The 17,391-nt window shown below is 39.5% G+C and overlaps 1 protein-coding gene across 1 annotated transcript; it reads left to right on the forward strand.

The window, feature by feature from the left end:
- Window positions 1-991: 991 nt before the first annotated feature.
- LOC102838233 (protocadherin beta-17-like) lies at window positions 992-7,722 on the forward strand. Its single transcript, XM_006866237.1, is given in 9 exon segments — window positions 992-1,546; window positions 1,548-1,818; window positions 1,821-1,946; window positions 1,949-2,074; window positions 2,077-2,294; window positions 2,296-2,437; window positions 2,440-2,832; window positions 2,835-3,171; window positions 5,313-7,722. Coding segments are annotated over 9 exon segments (4,578 nt in total).
- The last annotated feature ends 9,669 nt before the right edge of the window (window positions 7,723-17,391 follow it).

Consider the following 17,391-nt stretch of genomic DNA (forward strand, 5'->3'; position numbering starts at 1 on the left):
TTAAAAACATCTTTTTAACAAGCCCTTTAAGTCATAACCGATTCTACCTATACAAAATTGAAGGACAATCCTAAAATAATTGACAAATACTTGACTGCTAGTTTTTGTAAGCAGCATTTCTTGGCTTGAATTTCTCTCCTAATCATCTGATTGTTCTTTTATGGTACAACTACATAACAAAGGATGTTGTAAAAGTCATGCAACTTAGAGAAATGATTGCTTTACCACTAGCAAAACAAAACCACTACTGTAGCTAACCAACTTGTTATAAGTTTTACGTATGTAGTTTGTTGATAAGTTGTTTATAGGGACAGTTAAATGGTGGTACTTCTTGGACTTATAAATTACACTTCTCATCAGAGATAAATTACACTGCTGGAGAATCAAACTTAGTTATTAGTTTACATTGAAGGAGCGATTCTTAATAGTGAGAGTGCATTAAAACCACTAAGAGAGTCATGTTAGCATTACCAGAGAATTGGATCTAAGATTTGGAGGGAATACCAGGAATTAGCTTTAAAAATTTTTATACAATTTTTAAATTAAAAAACACCTGTAAGCCCAGGTAATTCTTTATGCATGTGTTTCATACACTACGAGGTTGTTTATAATGCACAGATTTTAGGAATGGGAACATTGACCTAAGAACGAAGTTACTGATTTGGACGCGTGGTGGCCGTATAGGCTAAGAAAGGGAATTTTTAAATCCTCAAGATCCGGTAGACTCCATTACACCCACTTAGCTGAAGTAAAATTTTACATTTAGAGCCAAAGTGTTCAGGAAGGCAGTCACCACGTCAGTTACAAGAACAAATTAGAAATTCTATAACAAAGACATTTCAGTTCCAGTGAATGGACACAGTAGTTGGAAGCTGAAGAGGGATCTTTTTTTTTTTTTTTTTGCTTCCTCTCCACTCTGACAGAACAATAGAGATGGCACAAACAAAACTACAGCACAAGATAAAGGCAAGTGGAGAACTTTATTATATTGATGCTTTTATGGGAGGTGGGTTCAGAATCAATGCAGGATTCCATGCTGGAGGAGACAGAAAATGGCACGTTTGTGGCCAACTTGACAAAGGACCTCAGACTCAGGGTGGAAGAGCTGGCGGCAAGACGTGCCCGGGTTGTTTTCAAAGGGACCAGACAGCATTTGCAGATTGACCCACAGACCCATGATTTGCTGCTAAATGAGAAATTGGACTGGGAGGAGCTGTGTGGTTCCACTGAGCCATGTGTACTACCTTTCCAAGTGTTACTGGAACATCCCCTGCAATTTTTTCAAGCTGGATTAAGGGTCAGAGATATAAATGACCATGCCCCAAAGTTCCCCACCAAAGAAATGCTCCTGAAAAATATCAGAAATTACTACATCAGGAAAGATATTTCCTTTGAAAATGGTAGCAACCACCTTCAGAGCTACACAATCACTCCTAACCCCCACTTTCATGTTCTCACTCAAAATCTCAGTGATGGAAGAAAGATCCCTCAGCTGGTGCTAGTCAAAACATTGGATCGTAAGAAGCAGCCCCACTTCAGCTTAAATTTTAACCGCGGTGGATGGAGGGACTCCTCCCCTGTCTGATACTGCAGAAATTCAGATCGTAGTCTTAGACATCAATGATAACACGCCTGAGTTTACTCAGGAGATCTATGAGGTGCAAATCCCCGAGAACAACCTCCTAGGCTCCCTGGTTGTCAAAGTCTCAGCGACAGATTTAGACGCAGGGTCCTTTGGGGAGGTATCTTATGCCCTATTTCAGATAGATGACATTAACCAACCCTTCTAAATAAACACAATCTCAGGAGAAATTCAACTAGGAAGAACATGGATGTTGAGGCTACAGATGGAGGTGGACTATCAGGAAAATGTTCCTTAGTCATCAAGGTATTGGATGTGAATGACAATGTCCGTGAATTGACCATGTCTTTACTTACCAGTCCCATCCTGAAAACTTGCCAGAGGTGATAATAGCAGTGTTCCATGTTTCAGATGCAGATTCTGGAATTAACCAACAAGTTATTTGTTCTATAGATGACAGTCTTCCCTTCTTACTAAGACCGTCTGTAGAGAAGGAGCGCTAGACAGAGAAAACAGAGCTGAATACGTCATGACCGTCACCCTTACTGATTTGGGTATCCCCAAGTTGAAAACAGAACACAAAATAACCGTACTGGTCTCTGACATCAATGACAATGCACCCATCTTCTCCCAGAATTCTTATACTTTGTTCATCCGTGAGAACAACAGACCCGCGCTGCACATGGGCACTGTTAGCGCCACAGACAGAGACTGTCTGTGGCACCAATGCCCAAATCACCTACTCGCTGCTGCCGCCTCTCGACCCACACTTCTCCCTCGCCTCCTTGATCTCTATCAATGCAGACAATGGGCATCTGTTCGCTCTGAGGTCGCTGGATTATGAAGCACTGTTCCTCGTGGCGCGGCAGATGCAGGCTCCCCCGTGCTATGCAGCGAGGCGCTGGTGCGAGTGGTGATCGTGGACGACAACGACAACTCGCCCTTTGTGCTGTACCCACTGCAGAACGGATCTGCGCCCTGTACCGAGCTGGTGCCCAGGTCGGCCGAGGTGGGCTACCTAGTGACCAAGGTTGTGGCGGTGGACAGTGATTCGAGCCAGAACGCCTGGCTGTCTTACCAGCTGCTCAAGGCCACGGAGCCAGGGCTGTTCAGCGTGTGGGCGCACAACGGCGAGGTGCGCACCGCCAGGCTGTTAAGCGAGCGCGACGCCACCAAGCACAGACTGGTCGTGTTAGTCAAGGACAATGGCGAGCCGCCAATGTCGGTCACCGTCACGCTGCACGTGCTCCTAGTTTCTTACAGCCTTATCTGCCGCTTCCAGAGGTAGCTCCCGAAGAGGCCCAGGCAAACTCGCTAACCATCTACTTGGTCATTGCGTTGGCGTCTGTCTCCTCGCTCTTCCTGTTTTCTGTGCTCCTGTTCATTGTGGTGCGGCTGTGCAGGAGAAACAGAGCCGCCTCAGTGCGGGAGGGCCACTTTCCGGGACACTTGGTGGACATCAGCGGCACCGGGACCCTGTCCCAAAACTACAAGTATGAGGTGTGTCTGGCAGGGGGCTCACAGACCAAGGATTTCAAGTTCCTGAAGCCAATTTCCCCAAACTTCTCTCTCCAAGAAACAGGGAGGAGGTAAAGTAGGAAAACTTTTTTTAAAAGATAACTTCCAATTCAGTTAGGTATTGGATTCTCAACCCTTGTCAATATTGCAGATTACATAGCATGAATTTCCATGCTTAATGCATGTTACTGCAGATCTATTGCTGATTTTACTACCATTTCTTATGTTGAAATTTTAAAAATCAAACTGTGGTAACACGTATTTTCCCTATATAATTTCAGTGTTTGTTTGTTTTTTTATTACTCTCATTCAACAATATTTGACAATCTGAATAAAAAGTAAAAAGTTTATTTGCATTTAAATGCTTTGAAATCATAAAAATTATATTCCAAAAATTGCAAAGACTAAGCTAACTATAGTTATCACTATCACCATATAAGATCTTTACAATCTGAATGTTTGCTATTATTAAATCTTCCCGTGTAAGTCACATTTTGAGGTAATGTGAAATTTTGAAATAGTAAAGATAAACACTAAGATGTTGTTACAGGCGGTAGAGTTGGTTCCGACTCAAAGTGATCCACATAGGACTTCCAAGGAGTAGTTACTTGCAATCCAGTGCTTATCCTTCAGCACCACACCAGGACTCAAGGACCTGCTTCTTGTTGTTGTTGTTGTGAAGTGCCGTCGAGTTAATTCCGACCCATAGCGACCAAGGAGCAGCTGGTGAGCTTGAACCACTGACCTTGTATTTCACGACTTTTCAGTCTGACGCATTCGCCCACAGCGCCACACTAATGTCAGATTTTCCCTTCAAGTTCTGTATAAATAATCATTATATGTCTTTATTAGTCATAAAACCTATTTTAACCTATATCCGTTATATTTTATGAAAAATGCCCTTTCCAACTCCTATCAAAGTCAGGCAATTTATATTATCAAGTGATAATTCAGTGAATACTTTTTATCCTCAATTAAAATACAACTGTATTGTTGTTTAGTGCTATTGAATCATTTGAGTCATAGCTACCCTGTATAGGACTTCTGAGGAGCACCTGGTGGATTTGAACCACCAACCTTGCAGTTCAAACCTACCTTGTGGTCCAGAACTTATCCTACAGTTTCACAATTACCTAAATTTTATTTGGTTGATTTTTGTTCAAGTAAATGAATTCCCATAGATGATTATCAAACTGGTTGACTGAATAACATTCTTCTTTTGGAGAATTGCTTCAACTATTCTCACTCCAAGTTGAGTTGAAGTAGTGATTTTAAATAACCCTACGTCCATAATCTTAGAGGACATATTGAAGGAAAGGCTCTTGTTCAGTGTATACAAGTCAGACAGGACCCTTTTCCAAGAAGAGTTTTGTTGTAGTTTTACTTCGTTGACTTCATTGCTCTCTTCATATTTGTAGAAAAGACTGCCTGAATTCTAAGCTTATACTGATTTCTAATAAAGCAATGTTTTCCTCTGAAGCTTACTGGGTATTGTACACAATTAATTTATGCAAAGAAGACATCCCCCAAAGCTTTGTAACTCAAGGCTTGACAAAAAATCACATTTTCAATTTCTTTCAAGAGTTTCAAACACCTTAACATTTGTTTTCAGAGTAGAAACTGGGCTAAAAATATTCATAATGCTCTTCTAACAGAACAAATTATTGGGTTGTTTGTTTTGGTTTTTTTTTTTTTTTTGACAGTATGCACTCCATGAGAGCAGGAATTTTTTGTGTTTCATTTACTGTTTTATTCCCATAAATTAAAAGAATGCCTGCGCAGATGAATATTCGTTAAATGAAAATTTTTTGTCGTGATTAGAAAGAATTGATACTTATTAAGGAAGATGTTTACTCTCACAATTATTGCTAGCTACTTGAACAAGTAAGGGGGTGTATATAATTCTTTGACCTGAAAGGTGTGAGACACATTTTAGGAATTATCATCAACTTTGAAATGAAAAATCCATGAAGTTGGAAAGCAAAAACACTTGGTGGCGCTGCAGGCTAAGAGAGGGAAAACCTGGCTCTGCAGGACTCCAGTGATTTGACTCCATTAAAACCGAGCAGTTCTGGCAGCTCACGGAAGGAGGGAAATCTTTTGCATTACTGGGCATGTAAGATTTTTGGAGAGCTAGCTATACTCATATTCGTCAATGTTAAAAGAACTAACTCAGGATAATTGACTATAAAACAATTATTTTGTGATTTAGTAATTGTTCTGTACCCAAAGGAACAATGGATACGTCGCTCACCAAAGAACTGCGGAAAAGGCAAGTGGCCGCCATTATTATTCTATTACTGTGGTGGGAGGCGGGTAGTGCAACCATTAAGTATTCGGTCCTAGAAGAGAGGGACAGCGGGTCATTCGTGGCCAATCTAGCAAAGGATCTGGGACTGGGCTTAGGTGAGCTGGCTGCGCGGGGGGCCCGGATCCTTTCTGACGGGAGCAAACATTTGCAGCTCCAGCTGAAGAATGGGAATTTGCTCCTAAAAGAAAAATTGGACAGGGAGGAGTTGTGCGGTGACACAGATCCATGTATACTGCATTTCCAGATATTATTGAAAAACCCGGTGCAATTTTTTCAAGGTGAATTACAGGTTCAAGACATAAATGACCATGCACCAGTATTCTTGGAAAGTGAAATCTTGTTGAAAATCTCAGAAAACAGCCCGCCAGGAACTGCGTTTCCCTTGAAAATAGCTCAAGATTTGGACGTAGGCAGCAACACAGTTCAGAACTATACGATTAGTGCCAAATTCAATTTCCACCTTTTCACTCGTACTCACAGCGATGGCAGGAAATACCCAGAACTGGTGCTGGACAAAGCGCTGGATCGGGAGGAGCAGTCTGAGCTCAGGTTAACCCTGACGGCGCTGGATGGTGGGTCACCACTCAGGACAGGAACGTCCCAGGTAGTCATTCTGGTCTTGGATGTCAATGACAATGCCCCTGAATTTACTCAGTTGCTCTATGAGGTGCAGGTCCCAGAAAACAGCCCAATAAATTCCCTTGTCATCACAGTCTCCGCTAGAGATTTAGATGCTGGAACCCATGGGGAGCTCTCCTACTCGTTTTTTCATCCTTCAAATCAAGTTGTTCAAGTTTTTGAAATAAACGCAGTCATGGGTGAAATTCGACTTAAAAAACTGCTGGATTTTGAGGAAATTAAATTTTACAGTATGGAAATTGAGGCATCAGATGGTGGGGGTCTTTCCGGAAAATGCACTGTAGCTATAGAAGTGGTGGATGTGAATGACAACGCCCCCGAAATCACCATGTCACTACTTATCAATGATATTCCGGAAAACTCCCCGGAAACTGTGGTCGCCATTTTCAGAATTTCAGATCCTGACTCTGGGGACAACGGAAAAATGATGTGTTCCATCCAGGATAATCTCCCCTTTCTTTTGAAGCCTAATGTAGATAATTTCTACACCCTGGTAACAGAGAAACCACTGGACAGAGAGACCAGAGCAGAGTACAGTATCAATGTCACCGTCACAGACTTGGGTACGCCCAGATTGAAAACAGAACACAAACTAACCGTGCTGGTCTCTGACGTCAATGACAATGCACCCACCTTTGCCGAGAACTCTTACATTTTGTTCATCCGCGAGAACAACAGCCCCGCGATGTACCTTGGCTCAGTCAGCGCCACTGACAGAGACTCAGGTACCAACGCCCAAATCACCTACTCATTGCTGTCGCCCCTCGACCCGCACCTCCCCCTCGCCTCCTTGGTCTCCATCAATGCAGACAATGGGCATCTATTTGCTCTGAGGTCTATGGATTATGAGGCCCAGCGATCATTCGAGTTCCGCGTGGTCGCAACAGACGCAGGCTCCCCAACGCTGAGCAGCGAGGCAATGGTGCGTGTGGTGATCGTGGACGACAACGACAACTCACCCTTCGTGCTGTACCCACTGCAGAACGACTCTGCGTCCTACACCGAGCTGGTGCCAAGGGCAGCAGAGGCGGGCTACCTGGTGACCAAGGTGGTGGCTGTGGACGGAGACTCAGGCCAGAACGCCTGGCTGTCCTACCAACTGCTCAAGGCCACCGAGCCTGGACTGTTCAGCGTGTGGGCGCACAATGGCGAGGTACGCACTGCCAGGCTTCTGAGCGAGCGCGACGCGGCCAAGCACAGACTGGTTGTGTTAGTCAAGGACAATGGCGAGCCTCAAATGTCAGCTACCGTCACACTGCACGTGCTCTTTGTAGATGGTTTCTCACAGCCTTACCTGCGGCTCCCGGAGACGACCCTCGATGAGACTCAGACCGACTCGCTCACTGTCTACTTGATCATTGCGTTGGCATCCGTCTCGACGCTCTTCCTGTTCTCAGTGCTCCTGTTCGTGGTGGTGCGGCTGTGCAAGAGGAATAGGACCTACTTGGGTCGCTGCTCAGTGCCAGAGGGCCACTTTCCGGGCCACTTGGTGGACATCAGTGGTACAGGGACCCTGTCCCAGAGCTACCAGTATGAGGTTTGTCTGACAGGAGGTTCTGGGGCCAGCGAGTTCAATTTTCTTAAACCTATATTCCCCAACTTTTTGGTTAAAGAAACTGGTAGGGATACTGAGGGAAACGATGAGTTTATAAATCATTTGGGGTTAAATTAGCAATCTGATTTTGAGAAGATCTGGTTAATGATCAAATTTACTTATTTCATTTATAATTTCTGTATGCCTTCATTGACTATGAGTGCCATAGTCCAGATTCTCAGGCACCAAAGCCCAAGTCATCTACTTGCTGCTTACCTATTCTTACATGGTCTTACTGTCATTTCCATATTTATAGCCATTTGGATCTGTGGCTATAAGCATTGGACACATAGTCACAGATACAGGGCTGCAGCACACCAGCCGCTCTGCGGTAGAAAGATGAGGCTTTCTGCTCCCTTAAAGATTTACAGCATGGAAACCGTACACAAGATCCAGCTCCACAGCACACAACAAAAACAGCATATATTTTACATGTCATCTGGTTTCTGTTAGCCATCTCACATTTTACATGTATGCACAATAGCACAAAAAAGGTGTTACCCAGGGTTTTATTTGGTCAGATCTTTGGAAATCACAACTGTTTTCAGTTTCGTGACAGTTGAACTTGTTCATTGTTATTTTCTGGTTGACAGATTTGTATTCCAACTTTTGGCATGATCATCATCATGAATCTATTGTAAATGAAGGCATCCACTTTAAAAAAAAAATGGTCACTTACTTAAAATTTTTTATAACCTTAAAATTACTGATTTCTGTAGTGTTGTTTCAAAACTACTCTATTGAAGTAGGATAACTATTGTCACAAGGAGGGGATTGCAATCATTGAGATGAAACAAAGTGTATAATTTGTTGAATGTAAAGTTGATGCTCTTGTCTGTAAACCTTCCCCCAAGTCACAATAAAAAAAAAAGCAAAAATCAAAAAAGCAACTCTATTGTTTTTCCTAAAATGAGCCGATATTTTATCTGGATGATATCTTCTGAACTGAATATTTCTTTCAAAATTGATACATTTATTTAGAGTATGTGCTTTAGAAACAGAAAAACGTTGGTGGGTTTGTGATTATGTTTTTATAATAATTTTTGATATATAACATTCTTTCCAAACCAATATCTACTCAAATGTAATTTAAGAATGTGATGTTGTTGTTAAGTGCCAGTTGAGTTGGTTCTGATTCATAGTGACCCTGTCTAGGGTTTATGAGGAGCAGCCGGTGGATTTGAACTGCAGACTGCGGCTCAAACCAAACTTTCAGTTCTGTGAATATCCTGAAACACTATACCAGAACTCCTCAATTTAAGCACATAAAAGAAGATTAATATTATTAGTCTGCCATTCAGAAATAATCATTATTAACATTGTTGTTAAGTGTCGTTGAGTTGGTTCTGACTCACAGCGACCTTATGAGTATAGGGCATTTGAGGAGTGGCTGGCGAGTTTGAACTGCCAACCTTTTGGGCAGCACTCCAGTGCTTATCCTACAGTGCCACACCATAGGAATAGATAAATAAAAATAATTTTCTAAAAATGGATTTATAATAAATTATAGCTTTATAACTAAATCTATCAGTTAATTTTACTTGAGTAAGCAAAATGAAATGATGTGAAAGTATATAATTTGTCTAAGTTTAGATAAATAATCCCTATAATGCTAAAAGCAAGATTTGTTGTTGTTAAGGGCTGTTGAGTCGGTTCTGACCCACAGTTATCCTGTATAGGGTTTCCAAGTAGTGGCTGGTAAGCTTGAGCTGTCAACCTTGCAGTTCAAAGTGACTTTACAGTCCAATGCATTAGCCCACAGCACCATACCAGGACTCCAAAAAAGCAAGAATATGATACAGATATTAAAATATTAACACATCAGTTAATTACCTACAATTAAAAATGAAGGATTCGATATTTTTATGCTTTCTCCTTCCTATCCTCCCCTTTATACATTTTGCTATTTATACTGTTTCCTTTTCAATGGTTATGGCATTTACAACGCATTTAAAAAAATAATCCTCATTGTTAGATGTTTTATATTTTTAAGAATGTATTCAAGTCACGCAACAGAAACAGCAAATACTCTACATTTCATCTGGTTTCTGTTAGCCATCTTACGTTTTACGTGTATGCACAACAGCACAAAAATTGTTCCAGCTTTATTCAAGAATCTGACTATCCAGAGGTAACCTCTTTAGATGCTTTTAATTGAACCCCCATATTTACTTCCAGTTTTCTAAAATAGCATGCTTGTAAAATGCTTATTCTGGAACTTCAGTTTTAGATATCACCTATTTACTTCCCTTCTTGAGCCATACCCCACAGAACACATGCATACACACACTGGCATCCTGTCATATATAATAATACAGTAATTTGGTTAAATACTTGATGTTGATATAATTGTTATTGTTGAGTATCATCGAGTTGGTTCCAACTCATAACGACTCTGTATAGGGTTTCTGAGGAGCAGCTGGTGAGTTTGAATCACAAACCTTGAGATTAGCAGTCCAGTGCTTATCCTACAGCACCATACTAGGATTCTGTTTATATAATTATGACTGTGTAAATTTTACTTACATCTTAGCTTCATGGTGTTTTACATTTAAGTTAATAATTGCCTCCTTTCCCACTTTGCTTACTTTTCCATTTACATAACTTATCTCAAACTTTCTAAAATGTATAAATCCTCATATCATTAAACTCATAAAAGAATCTATCAGTTCCATTTTTTTCCTTGGAATCATCTTTTTTGGAGCTTTTGAGATTCTTGCTCAGTTATACAGATAGTCCCCAGATTATGACGGGCTCCATTCAGTTTTGTTTTTTTTTTAATGTTTTATTGTGCATTATGTGATAGTTTACATAGAACATTAGCTTTACATTCATCCTATTGTATATTGTTTCATTGCCATGGTTATAATCCCCTCCATGCATCATCAACCAACCAAAGGGTATACCCTGCAAGCCTTACCCTTGATCATCAGCACTCAGCCCCTCTCCCTCTCTGGGATGCACAGGACAGTTACCACAACCAAAAGCATGCCTGATGTCTTTTCCATTTGAAGAGTCAATTTTTCAACATTATTTTTTCAATAATATTTTTCAACATTAATTTTTCAACAATATATCAGACTATTTACTCTTTGAATCCATTCTCTGATCTATTGAATCAACTTTCAGAGAAATTGAGTACTTTGCTAGACAAATCAATGATCTTTCTCCCCGACTGGACTGTAATCTTACAGAAAAAAAACTGTTGTCTGATTGGCTTAGAAAAATACATAGAAAAATGTTGTTAAGTGCTGTTGAGTCTGTTCCAACTCATATCAACCCTGTTTAGGGTTTCTAAGGAGCAGCTGGTGGGTTTGAACTGTTCACTTTGTGATTTGCAACCCAGTGCTTATCCTACAGTATCACACCAGGTGTCCCATAGTAAAATGTTGTTGTAAGTGCAGTTGATTGGTTGGTTCTAACTATAGCAACCCTTTATAGGGTTTCTGAGGCTTCAAATATTTGCAGGAGCAAAAAGCCTCATCTTTCTTCCACAGAGTGGCTTGAGGGCTAGAGCCATGGACCTTGTAGTTTATAGTCCAGTACTTATATTGAGATAAATATGTTGGATGTGATTATACACAGGAATATAGTGTATGGCTGTCCAGAGGCCTCCAGTTACTTATGAAGCTGCTACATAGAAAGCAGTTACATATTTCTGATTTTGTTGAGCAACACAGTGGGAAAATGAACTCTGCTTCTCTTCAACTTCCCAAGGTTTATGTGAAGAAGTATCATTGGTGAAATTTTTTTAATTTTCATTAAGGATAATAATGAAAAGCAATATGAAAAATAGTTTAAAGCTCTCTAGACATTGCATTTAAAACATCAGTTTACAGAAAGGGAGTAGGAATGAATTACATGTGGCAATAGCACATAGGGTAAGTATCATCTGTTAAAAGGGCCTTGTCTTACAATTGATTTTATTACTCAATTTGAGCTTAAGCTCTCAGTATAGTAAGAATTCATTCAGCTACAAAACACCACCAATGTGCTCCTCTAGTAATCAATCTGAAAAGGATAATTTATTTGACCTAATCTACTCTTATCTGTTCAAAGAATGGGGATCCCAGAACACTGAATTGTGCTCATGTAAAATTTGTACATAGACCAGGAGACAGTCATTCAAACAGAACAAGGGGATACTACATGGCTTAAAATCAGGAAAGATGTGCACCAGGGTTGTAGTCTTTCACTGTAATTATTCAGTCTGTATGCTGAGTAAATAATCCGAGAAGCTGGACTATATGAAAAAGAATGTGGCATTGCTATTAGAGGAAGGCTCATTAACAACCTGTAATATGCAGATGACACAACTTGAAACACTTACACTTGCAGATGAAAACCAAAGAATACAGCCTTCAGTATGGATTATAACTCAAAGTAAAAAAAAAAAAACAAAAATCCTCAAAATTGGACCAAAAAACAACATCATAATAAATAGAGAGAAGGTTGAAGTTAACAAAGATTTTCATTTGCTTGGATCCACCATCAACACTCATGGAAGCGGCTGTCAAGAAATCAAAACAGCATTAGGCAAATCAACTACACAGGACCTCTTTAAAGTGTTCAAGAGCAAAGCTATCATTTTGAGGACTAAGGTGTGCCTGACCCGAGCCATGGTGTTTTCAAAGGTCTCATATGAGTATGAAAGTTGGACAGTGAATAAGGATGACCTGAGAAGCACTGATGCAGTTGAATTATCATGTTGGTAAAGAATACTGAAAGTACCAAAGACTGCCAAAATAACAAGCAAATCAGTCTTTGAAGTATAACCAGAAGGCTCCTTAGAAGCACTTTGAACATACTATTAGATAAAATCAGTCCCTGGAAAAAGACATCATTCTTGGTAAAGTGAAGGATCAATGAAAAAGAGATGGATTGACACAGTGGTTGCAACAATGGGCTCAAACCTAACAATTGTGAGGATGACGCAAGGCTGGGCAGTGTTTTGTTCCGTTGTGCACAGGGTAGTTATGAGTCAGCCTCTATGGCACCTAACAACAAACTCCTAGTGGGCAGTTGGGGATGTAGATGGGGTGTGAAGATATATGGCATAGATTATTAATTATTTCCCAGTATATATTGTTCTCTCTGATAGCATAGTGGTTATGAATCGGGCTGTGAACCACAAGGTCAGCAGTTTGAAACTATCAACTGTTCCGTGGGAGAAAGATGAGGCTTTCTGCTCCCGTAAAGATTTACAGCCTCAGAAACCCTGTACAGGGTCACTGTGAGTCGGAACCAACTCCACGGCACATCACCACCACCTCCAGTTACTCATATGGATATGTGGTCAAATAGATGTGTTCTTGTAACTAAGTTATGGTCACTGAAATATAAACACATGTGATATTTAAAGTAGGCATCAAAAAATGAGTAGAGAAAATTTTAAGAATTGCTTACTTACATGTGTTAAAAATCAAGGTTTATTAAAAATAAAATAAGCAAAGGAAACAACTATAATAATAATAAAACAAAAGGAATAGGCTATAAATATAAAACCACAACATAATTAAATGCAATTAAACCCACAGAATATTTGGCCAATTAAACAAAAAATCTATTTCTTTGAAAATTTCAAGGGGATTTTTGGTTAAATTGATGGGCTGGGTTAAAACTACCTGAGAAACAGTTAAATACCTAGGAGTGAAATCATATATCCCTACTCTAGTCACTGACTCACCTACCCTACCTCTTCACCCTAGCATACATTTGCAGTTTATTTCTTAATGATCATAAAGTAAAAATCATGTTTTAAGATGTTCCGTTAGTTGAATTGAGGGTAGAGGTTATATGGGTAATAGAAAATAAGTGTTCACCTAATATTGAATCCTGATTGCTAAAGAACTATATAATCATTAGGACCAAATACAAATATTTCAGTTCTTTTCCTCTTTAAATTATGTGTGTCCATATATTTGCTCCTGAGAAACCCCATATAGAGTCACAATGAGTCAGAACTGACTCGACAGCACTTAACAACAAGAACATGTATTTGCTTTAGCCAATAAAATGTGAGAAGACATACATATCATGTTTGGACTAAAGCTTTAGGAGACAGTGTATGGTTTAACAAATTTACCCTTCCTGCTATAGTTATTATCTAACCATAGGTAGAAATGGAAATTTGTATCCTGAGTGCCTACTATGGAGCGAGAAACCATGCTGAAATATATTGGCTATGTGGTATGAGAAAGAATCTTAAAAGCTCAGACATGGTCATCTAAGGCACAACTATTGATCTCTCTTTGTCTGAGGAAAGAAGAGTGATGAAAATTGAAGACACTTGGAAGTAATGAGTCCAAACGACTAATGGACCACAAAAATATCAGTCTTCATAATCTTGCGACAACTACACTAGTGAGGTACACATACCACAGAAGACCAACCATTCAAGATCAAAAGGGTAGTATTTATCCAAGGACAAAGTTCAGAAGGGTTAGGAAAGAAGAAACACAGGGAGAAAGTAGGATAAGTGATATTACAATCACTGAGTATATGATTTGTTGAATGTACAACTGTTGATCTGCTCTGTAAACTGTTACTCAATTTACAATGAAAAGTTTTTAAAATAAGAAAATAAAACATAGGAGATATTGTATTTTCAAATACAAATAAATGTGCTGTGGATTAATGTGCTGGACTGAAAAATCGGTTTGAACCACAAGCCCGGAGGTTCAACCTCACCAAATGCTCCTAGGAAACTCTACACAGGATTGCTATGGGTCGGCACCAACTCAACGGCACTTAACAACAACAACGTGAGAAAAAATTAAGGAAATTAGACAACCATATGATAGGTCAAATATCTGAGTATAGGAATTCCAAAACCATGAGAACAACAACAACAAAAAAAAATCAATAAAGTCATTTTTTCCCTAAAAACTAAAGGAATTTTGTTTGTTGAAAGGGCTTGCCAATTGTCCTGTAAAAATGGATGAAAATAAGCCTGAACCAATATACTGGATTGGCACAGTGGCAACATCAATGGACTCAAATATAGCACCGATTCTGAGGTTGGCCCAGGATCGGGCAGTGTTTTGTTCTGTTGGGCATAGGGTTGCTATCAGTTGGTACAGACTCGATGGCATCTAACAATAAGAACAATATTAATCACTGTAATTTTAAACACTTGGAGCAACAGTAAAATACTACATTGTTGTTAGGTGCCATCGAGTTGGTACCGACCTATAGCAACCTTATGCACAGCAGAACGAATTCTACACAGGATACAAAAATACAGCTCACATATATTGTTGTTATTGTTAGGTGCTATCGAGTTGGTTCTGACTCATATTGACGTTATGCACAACAAAATAAAACACTGCTCTGTCCTGTGCCAACCTCACAATCATTGCTTCTGCCATTTTGCCAGTCCATTTCATTGGAGGACTTCGTCGCTTTTGCTGATGTCCTTCACCAGGGACCAGTCTCTTCTGATAATATGTCCAAAGTAAGCAAGACAATTTTCACCATCCTGGCTTCTATGGAGTTTTCTGACTGTACTTCTTCCTGCACAGATTTGTTTGTTCTTATGGCAGTCTATAATATTTTCAATATTCTTCTCTAACATCATAACTCAAATGCATCAATTCTTCTACAATCTTCCTTATTTATTGTCCAACTTTCACATGCATATGAGGCTACTGAAAATACCGTGGTTTGGGTCAGGCACATCTTAGTCTTCAAAATGACATCTTTACTTTTGGACACTTTGAAAAGGTCTTGTGTAGCAGATATGCCTAATGCAGTAAGTCATTTGATTTCATGAATGATGCTTCCATGAGTGTTGATGGTGGATCCAAGCAAAATGAAGTCTTTGATGATGTCAATCTTTTCTCCATTATTATGACATTATTTATTGGCTCAGTGGTGAGAATTTTTGTTTTTCTACAATGAGCTACAACTTGTACTGAAGACTGTGGACTTTGATCTTCATCAATAAGTATTTAAAGTCCTCTTCGCTTTCAGCAAGCAAGATTGTATCATCTGCATATCGCAGGTTGTTAATGAGTCTTTCTCCAACACTGATGCCATGTTCTTCTTCCTATAATCCAGATTCTCAGATTATTTGCTCAGCATACAGATGGAATAAGTATGGTGAAAGACAACAATCTTGATGCATAATTTTCCTGATTTTAAACCATTCAGTGTCCCCTTGTTCTGTTCGCATGACTGACTCTTGGTCTGCATGCAGATTTTTCATGAGCATAATTCAATGGTCCAGAATATTCATTCTCCACAATATTCTCCATAGCACTGGTAAAAATTTTTCTGGTATTCTCTGCTTTCAACCAGGATCCAGCTAATTTCAGCAATGATATCCCTCATTCCACATCCTCATCTGAATCCAGCTTGAACCTCTGGCAGTTCCCTGTCAATGTATGGTTGCAGCCACTTAAAAATTATCTTTAGCAAAATTTTACTTTCATGTGATATTAATAATATTGTAAGATGAGTTCTGCATTCCATTGGGTCGTTTCTCTTTGGAATGAGCACAAATATGGATCTCTTCCAATCAGTTGTCTTCCAAATTTCTTAGCATAGATTAGTGCGTGTCTCCAGTGCTGCATCAGTTTGTTGAGCAAGTTTCAGAGTCTCTTCTGACATTCATTTTGATCTTTTCCTTCTTTCTTGCCTTATTAATGACCTTTAGCTTTCTTCCTGTATGGTGTTCTTGATATCATTTCATAACTCTTCTTGTCTGGTAATTAGTGTCTAATGTATCAAACCGATTCTTGAGATGATCTCTAAATTCAGGTGGGATGTGTTCAATATACAAAGAGTATGCAAAATAAGAAGATCTTCAAACATTTTAATGTTAAACATGTTTTAAGGAGTTCATTAATCCAACGCGTTAAAACTCTGGAGGAAAATTGGAAGTTTTTCTAAAACTCCAAATCAGTCAAACCTCCAACCAGGTTTGATGGTAGAATAAAAATGTTATAATACATTCAAGGGAATAACAACAACAAAATCATAACACTCTTCTCAGGAAACTACTGAAAGATAGCTACCAAAATGAGAGAGTAAACCAAGAGTGAAGAAGACAAAAGAAACAAAAATGAGAAGATGCAATACAGTACAAAAGTGAAAGGATTAACCAGATGATGTTGAAACATGATCCTAAAATGACATCTGCACTTTGGCATAGTGAAAAAATAATTTGGACCTTTATGACTCAAGAGACAGGCATTTTAAGGGTTATCATTAGTGAGTCTACTGAGATTATACCACATCTGGAATCATATGAACCTGCTGGAGAATGTGCACTATTAAAGAAAAAAAAAAAAAAAAAAGTAAACCAAAACAGGAAGATTTGAAATAAAAGAAACATGAAATCTAACACAATAGGATGCAAAAGTAACTCTAAGAGTGACAGTAAAGCAAAGTTACAGGACGATAGCTTAGCAGCAAGCTTAGAGAGCAACCATTCAATTTAAACAAAAAATAATGTATCAAGAGAAATGGAAATGGCAATGTGGAAAACATACTGAGAAGAAAATGGAAGTGTGGGAAGACTATGTGATAGGTATATATATGTTTTTTATATACCTATCATGGAGGGTGGCGGTTAAACGATGTGCGACAACTGCACAGACCTGGTGGAGGTGTTAAATGAAACCCAGACCATGGAGTGGCGGGGTGAGAGGTGTCTGGAGACCAGGTCGAAGGGGAGACGCTACCTAGCAGGAAGAGACTGCAGGGGCAGGCCAGGCTGTCCTACTTACCCTGGACACCAGA

The sequence above is a fragment of the Chrysochloris asiatica genome, unplaced genomic scaffold (genome assembly GCF_000296735.1).
Source record: "Chrysochloris asiatica unplaced genomic scaffold, ChrAsi1.0 scaffold00087, whole genome shotgun sequence".
Lineage (NCBI taxonomy): Eukaryota > Metazoa > Chordata > Mammalia > Afrosoricida > Chrysochloridae > Chrysochloris > Chrysochloris asiatica.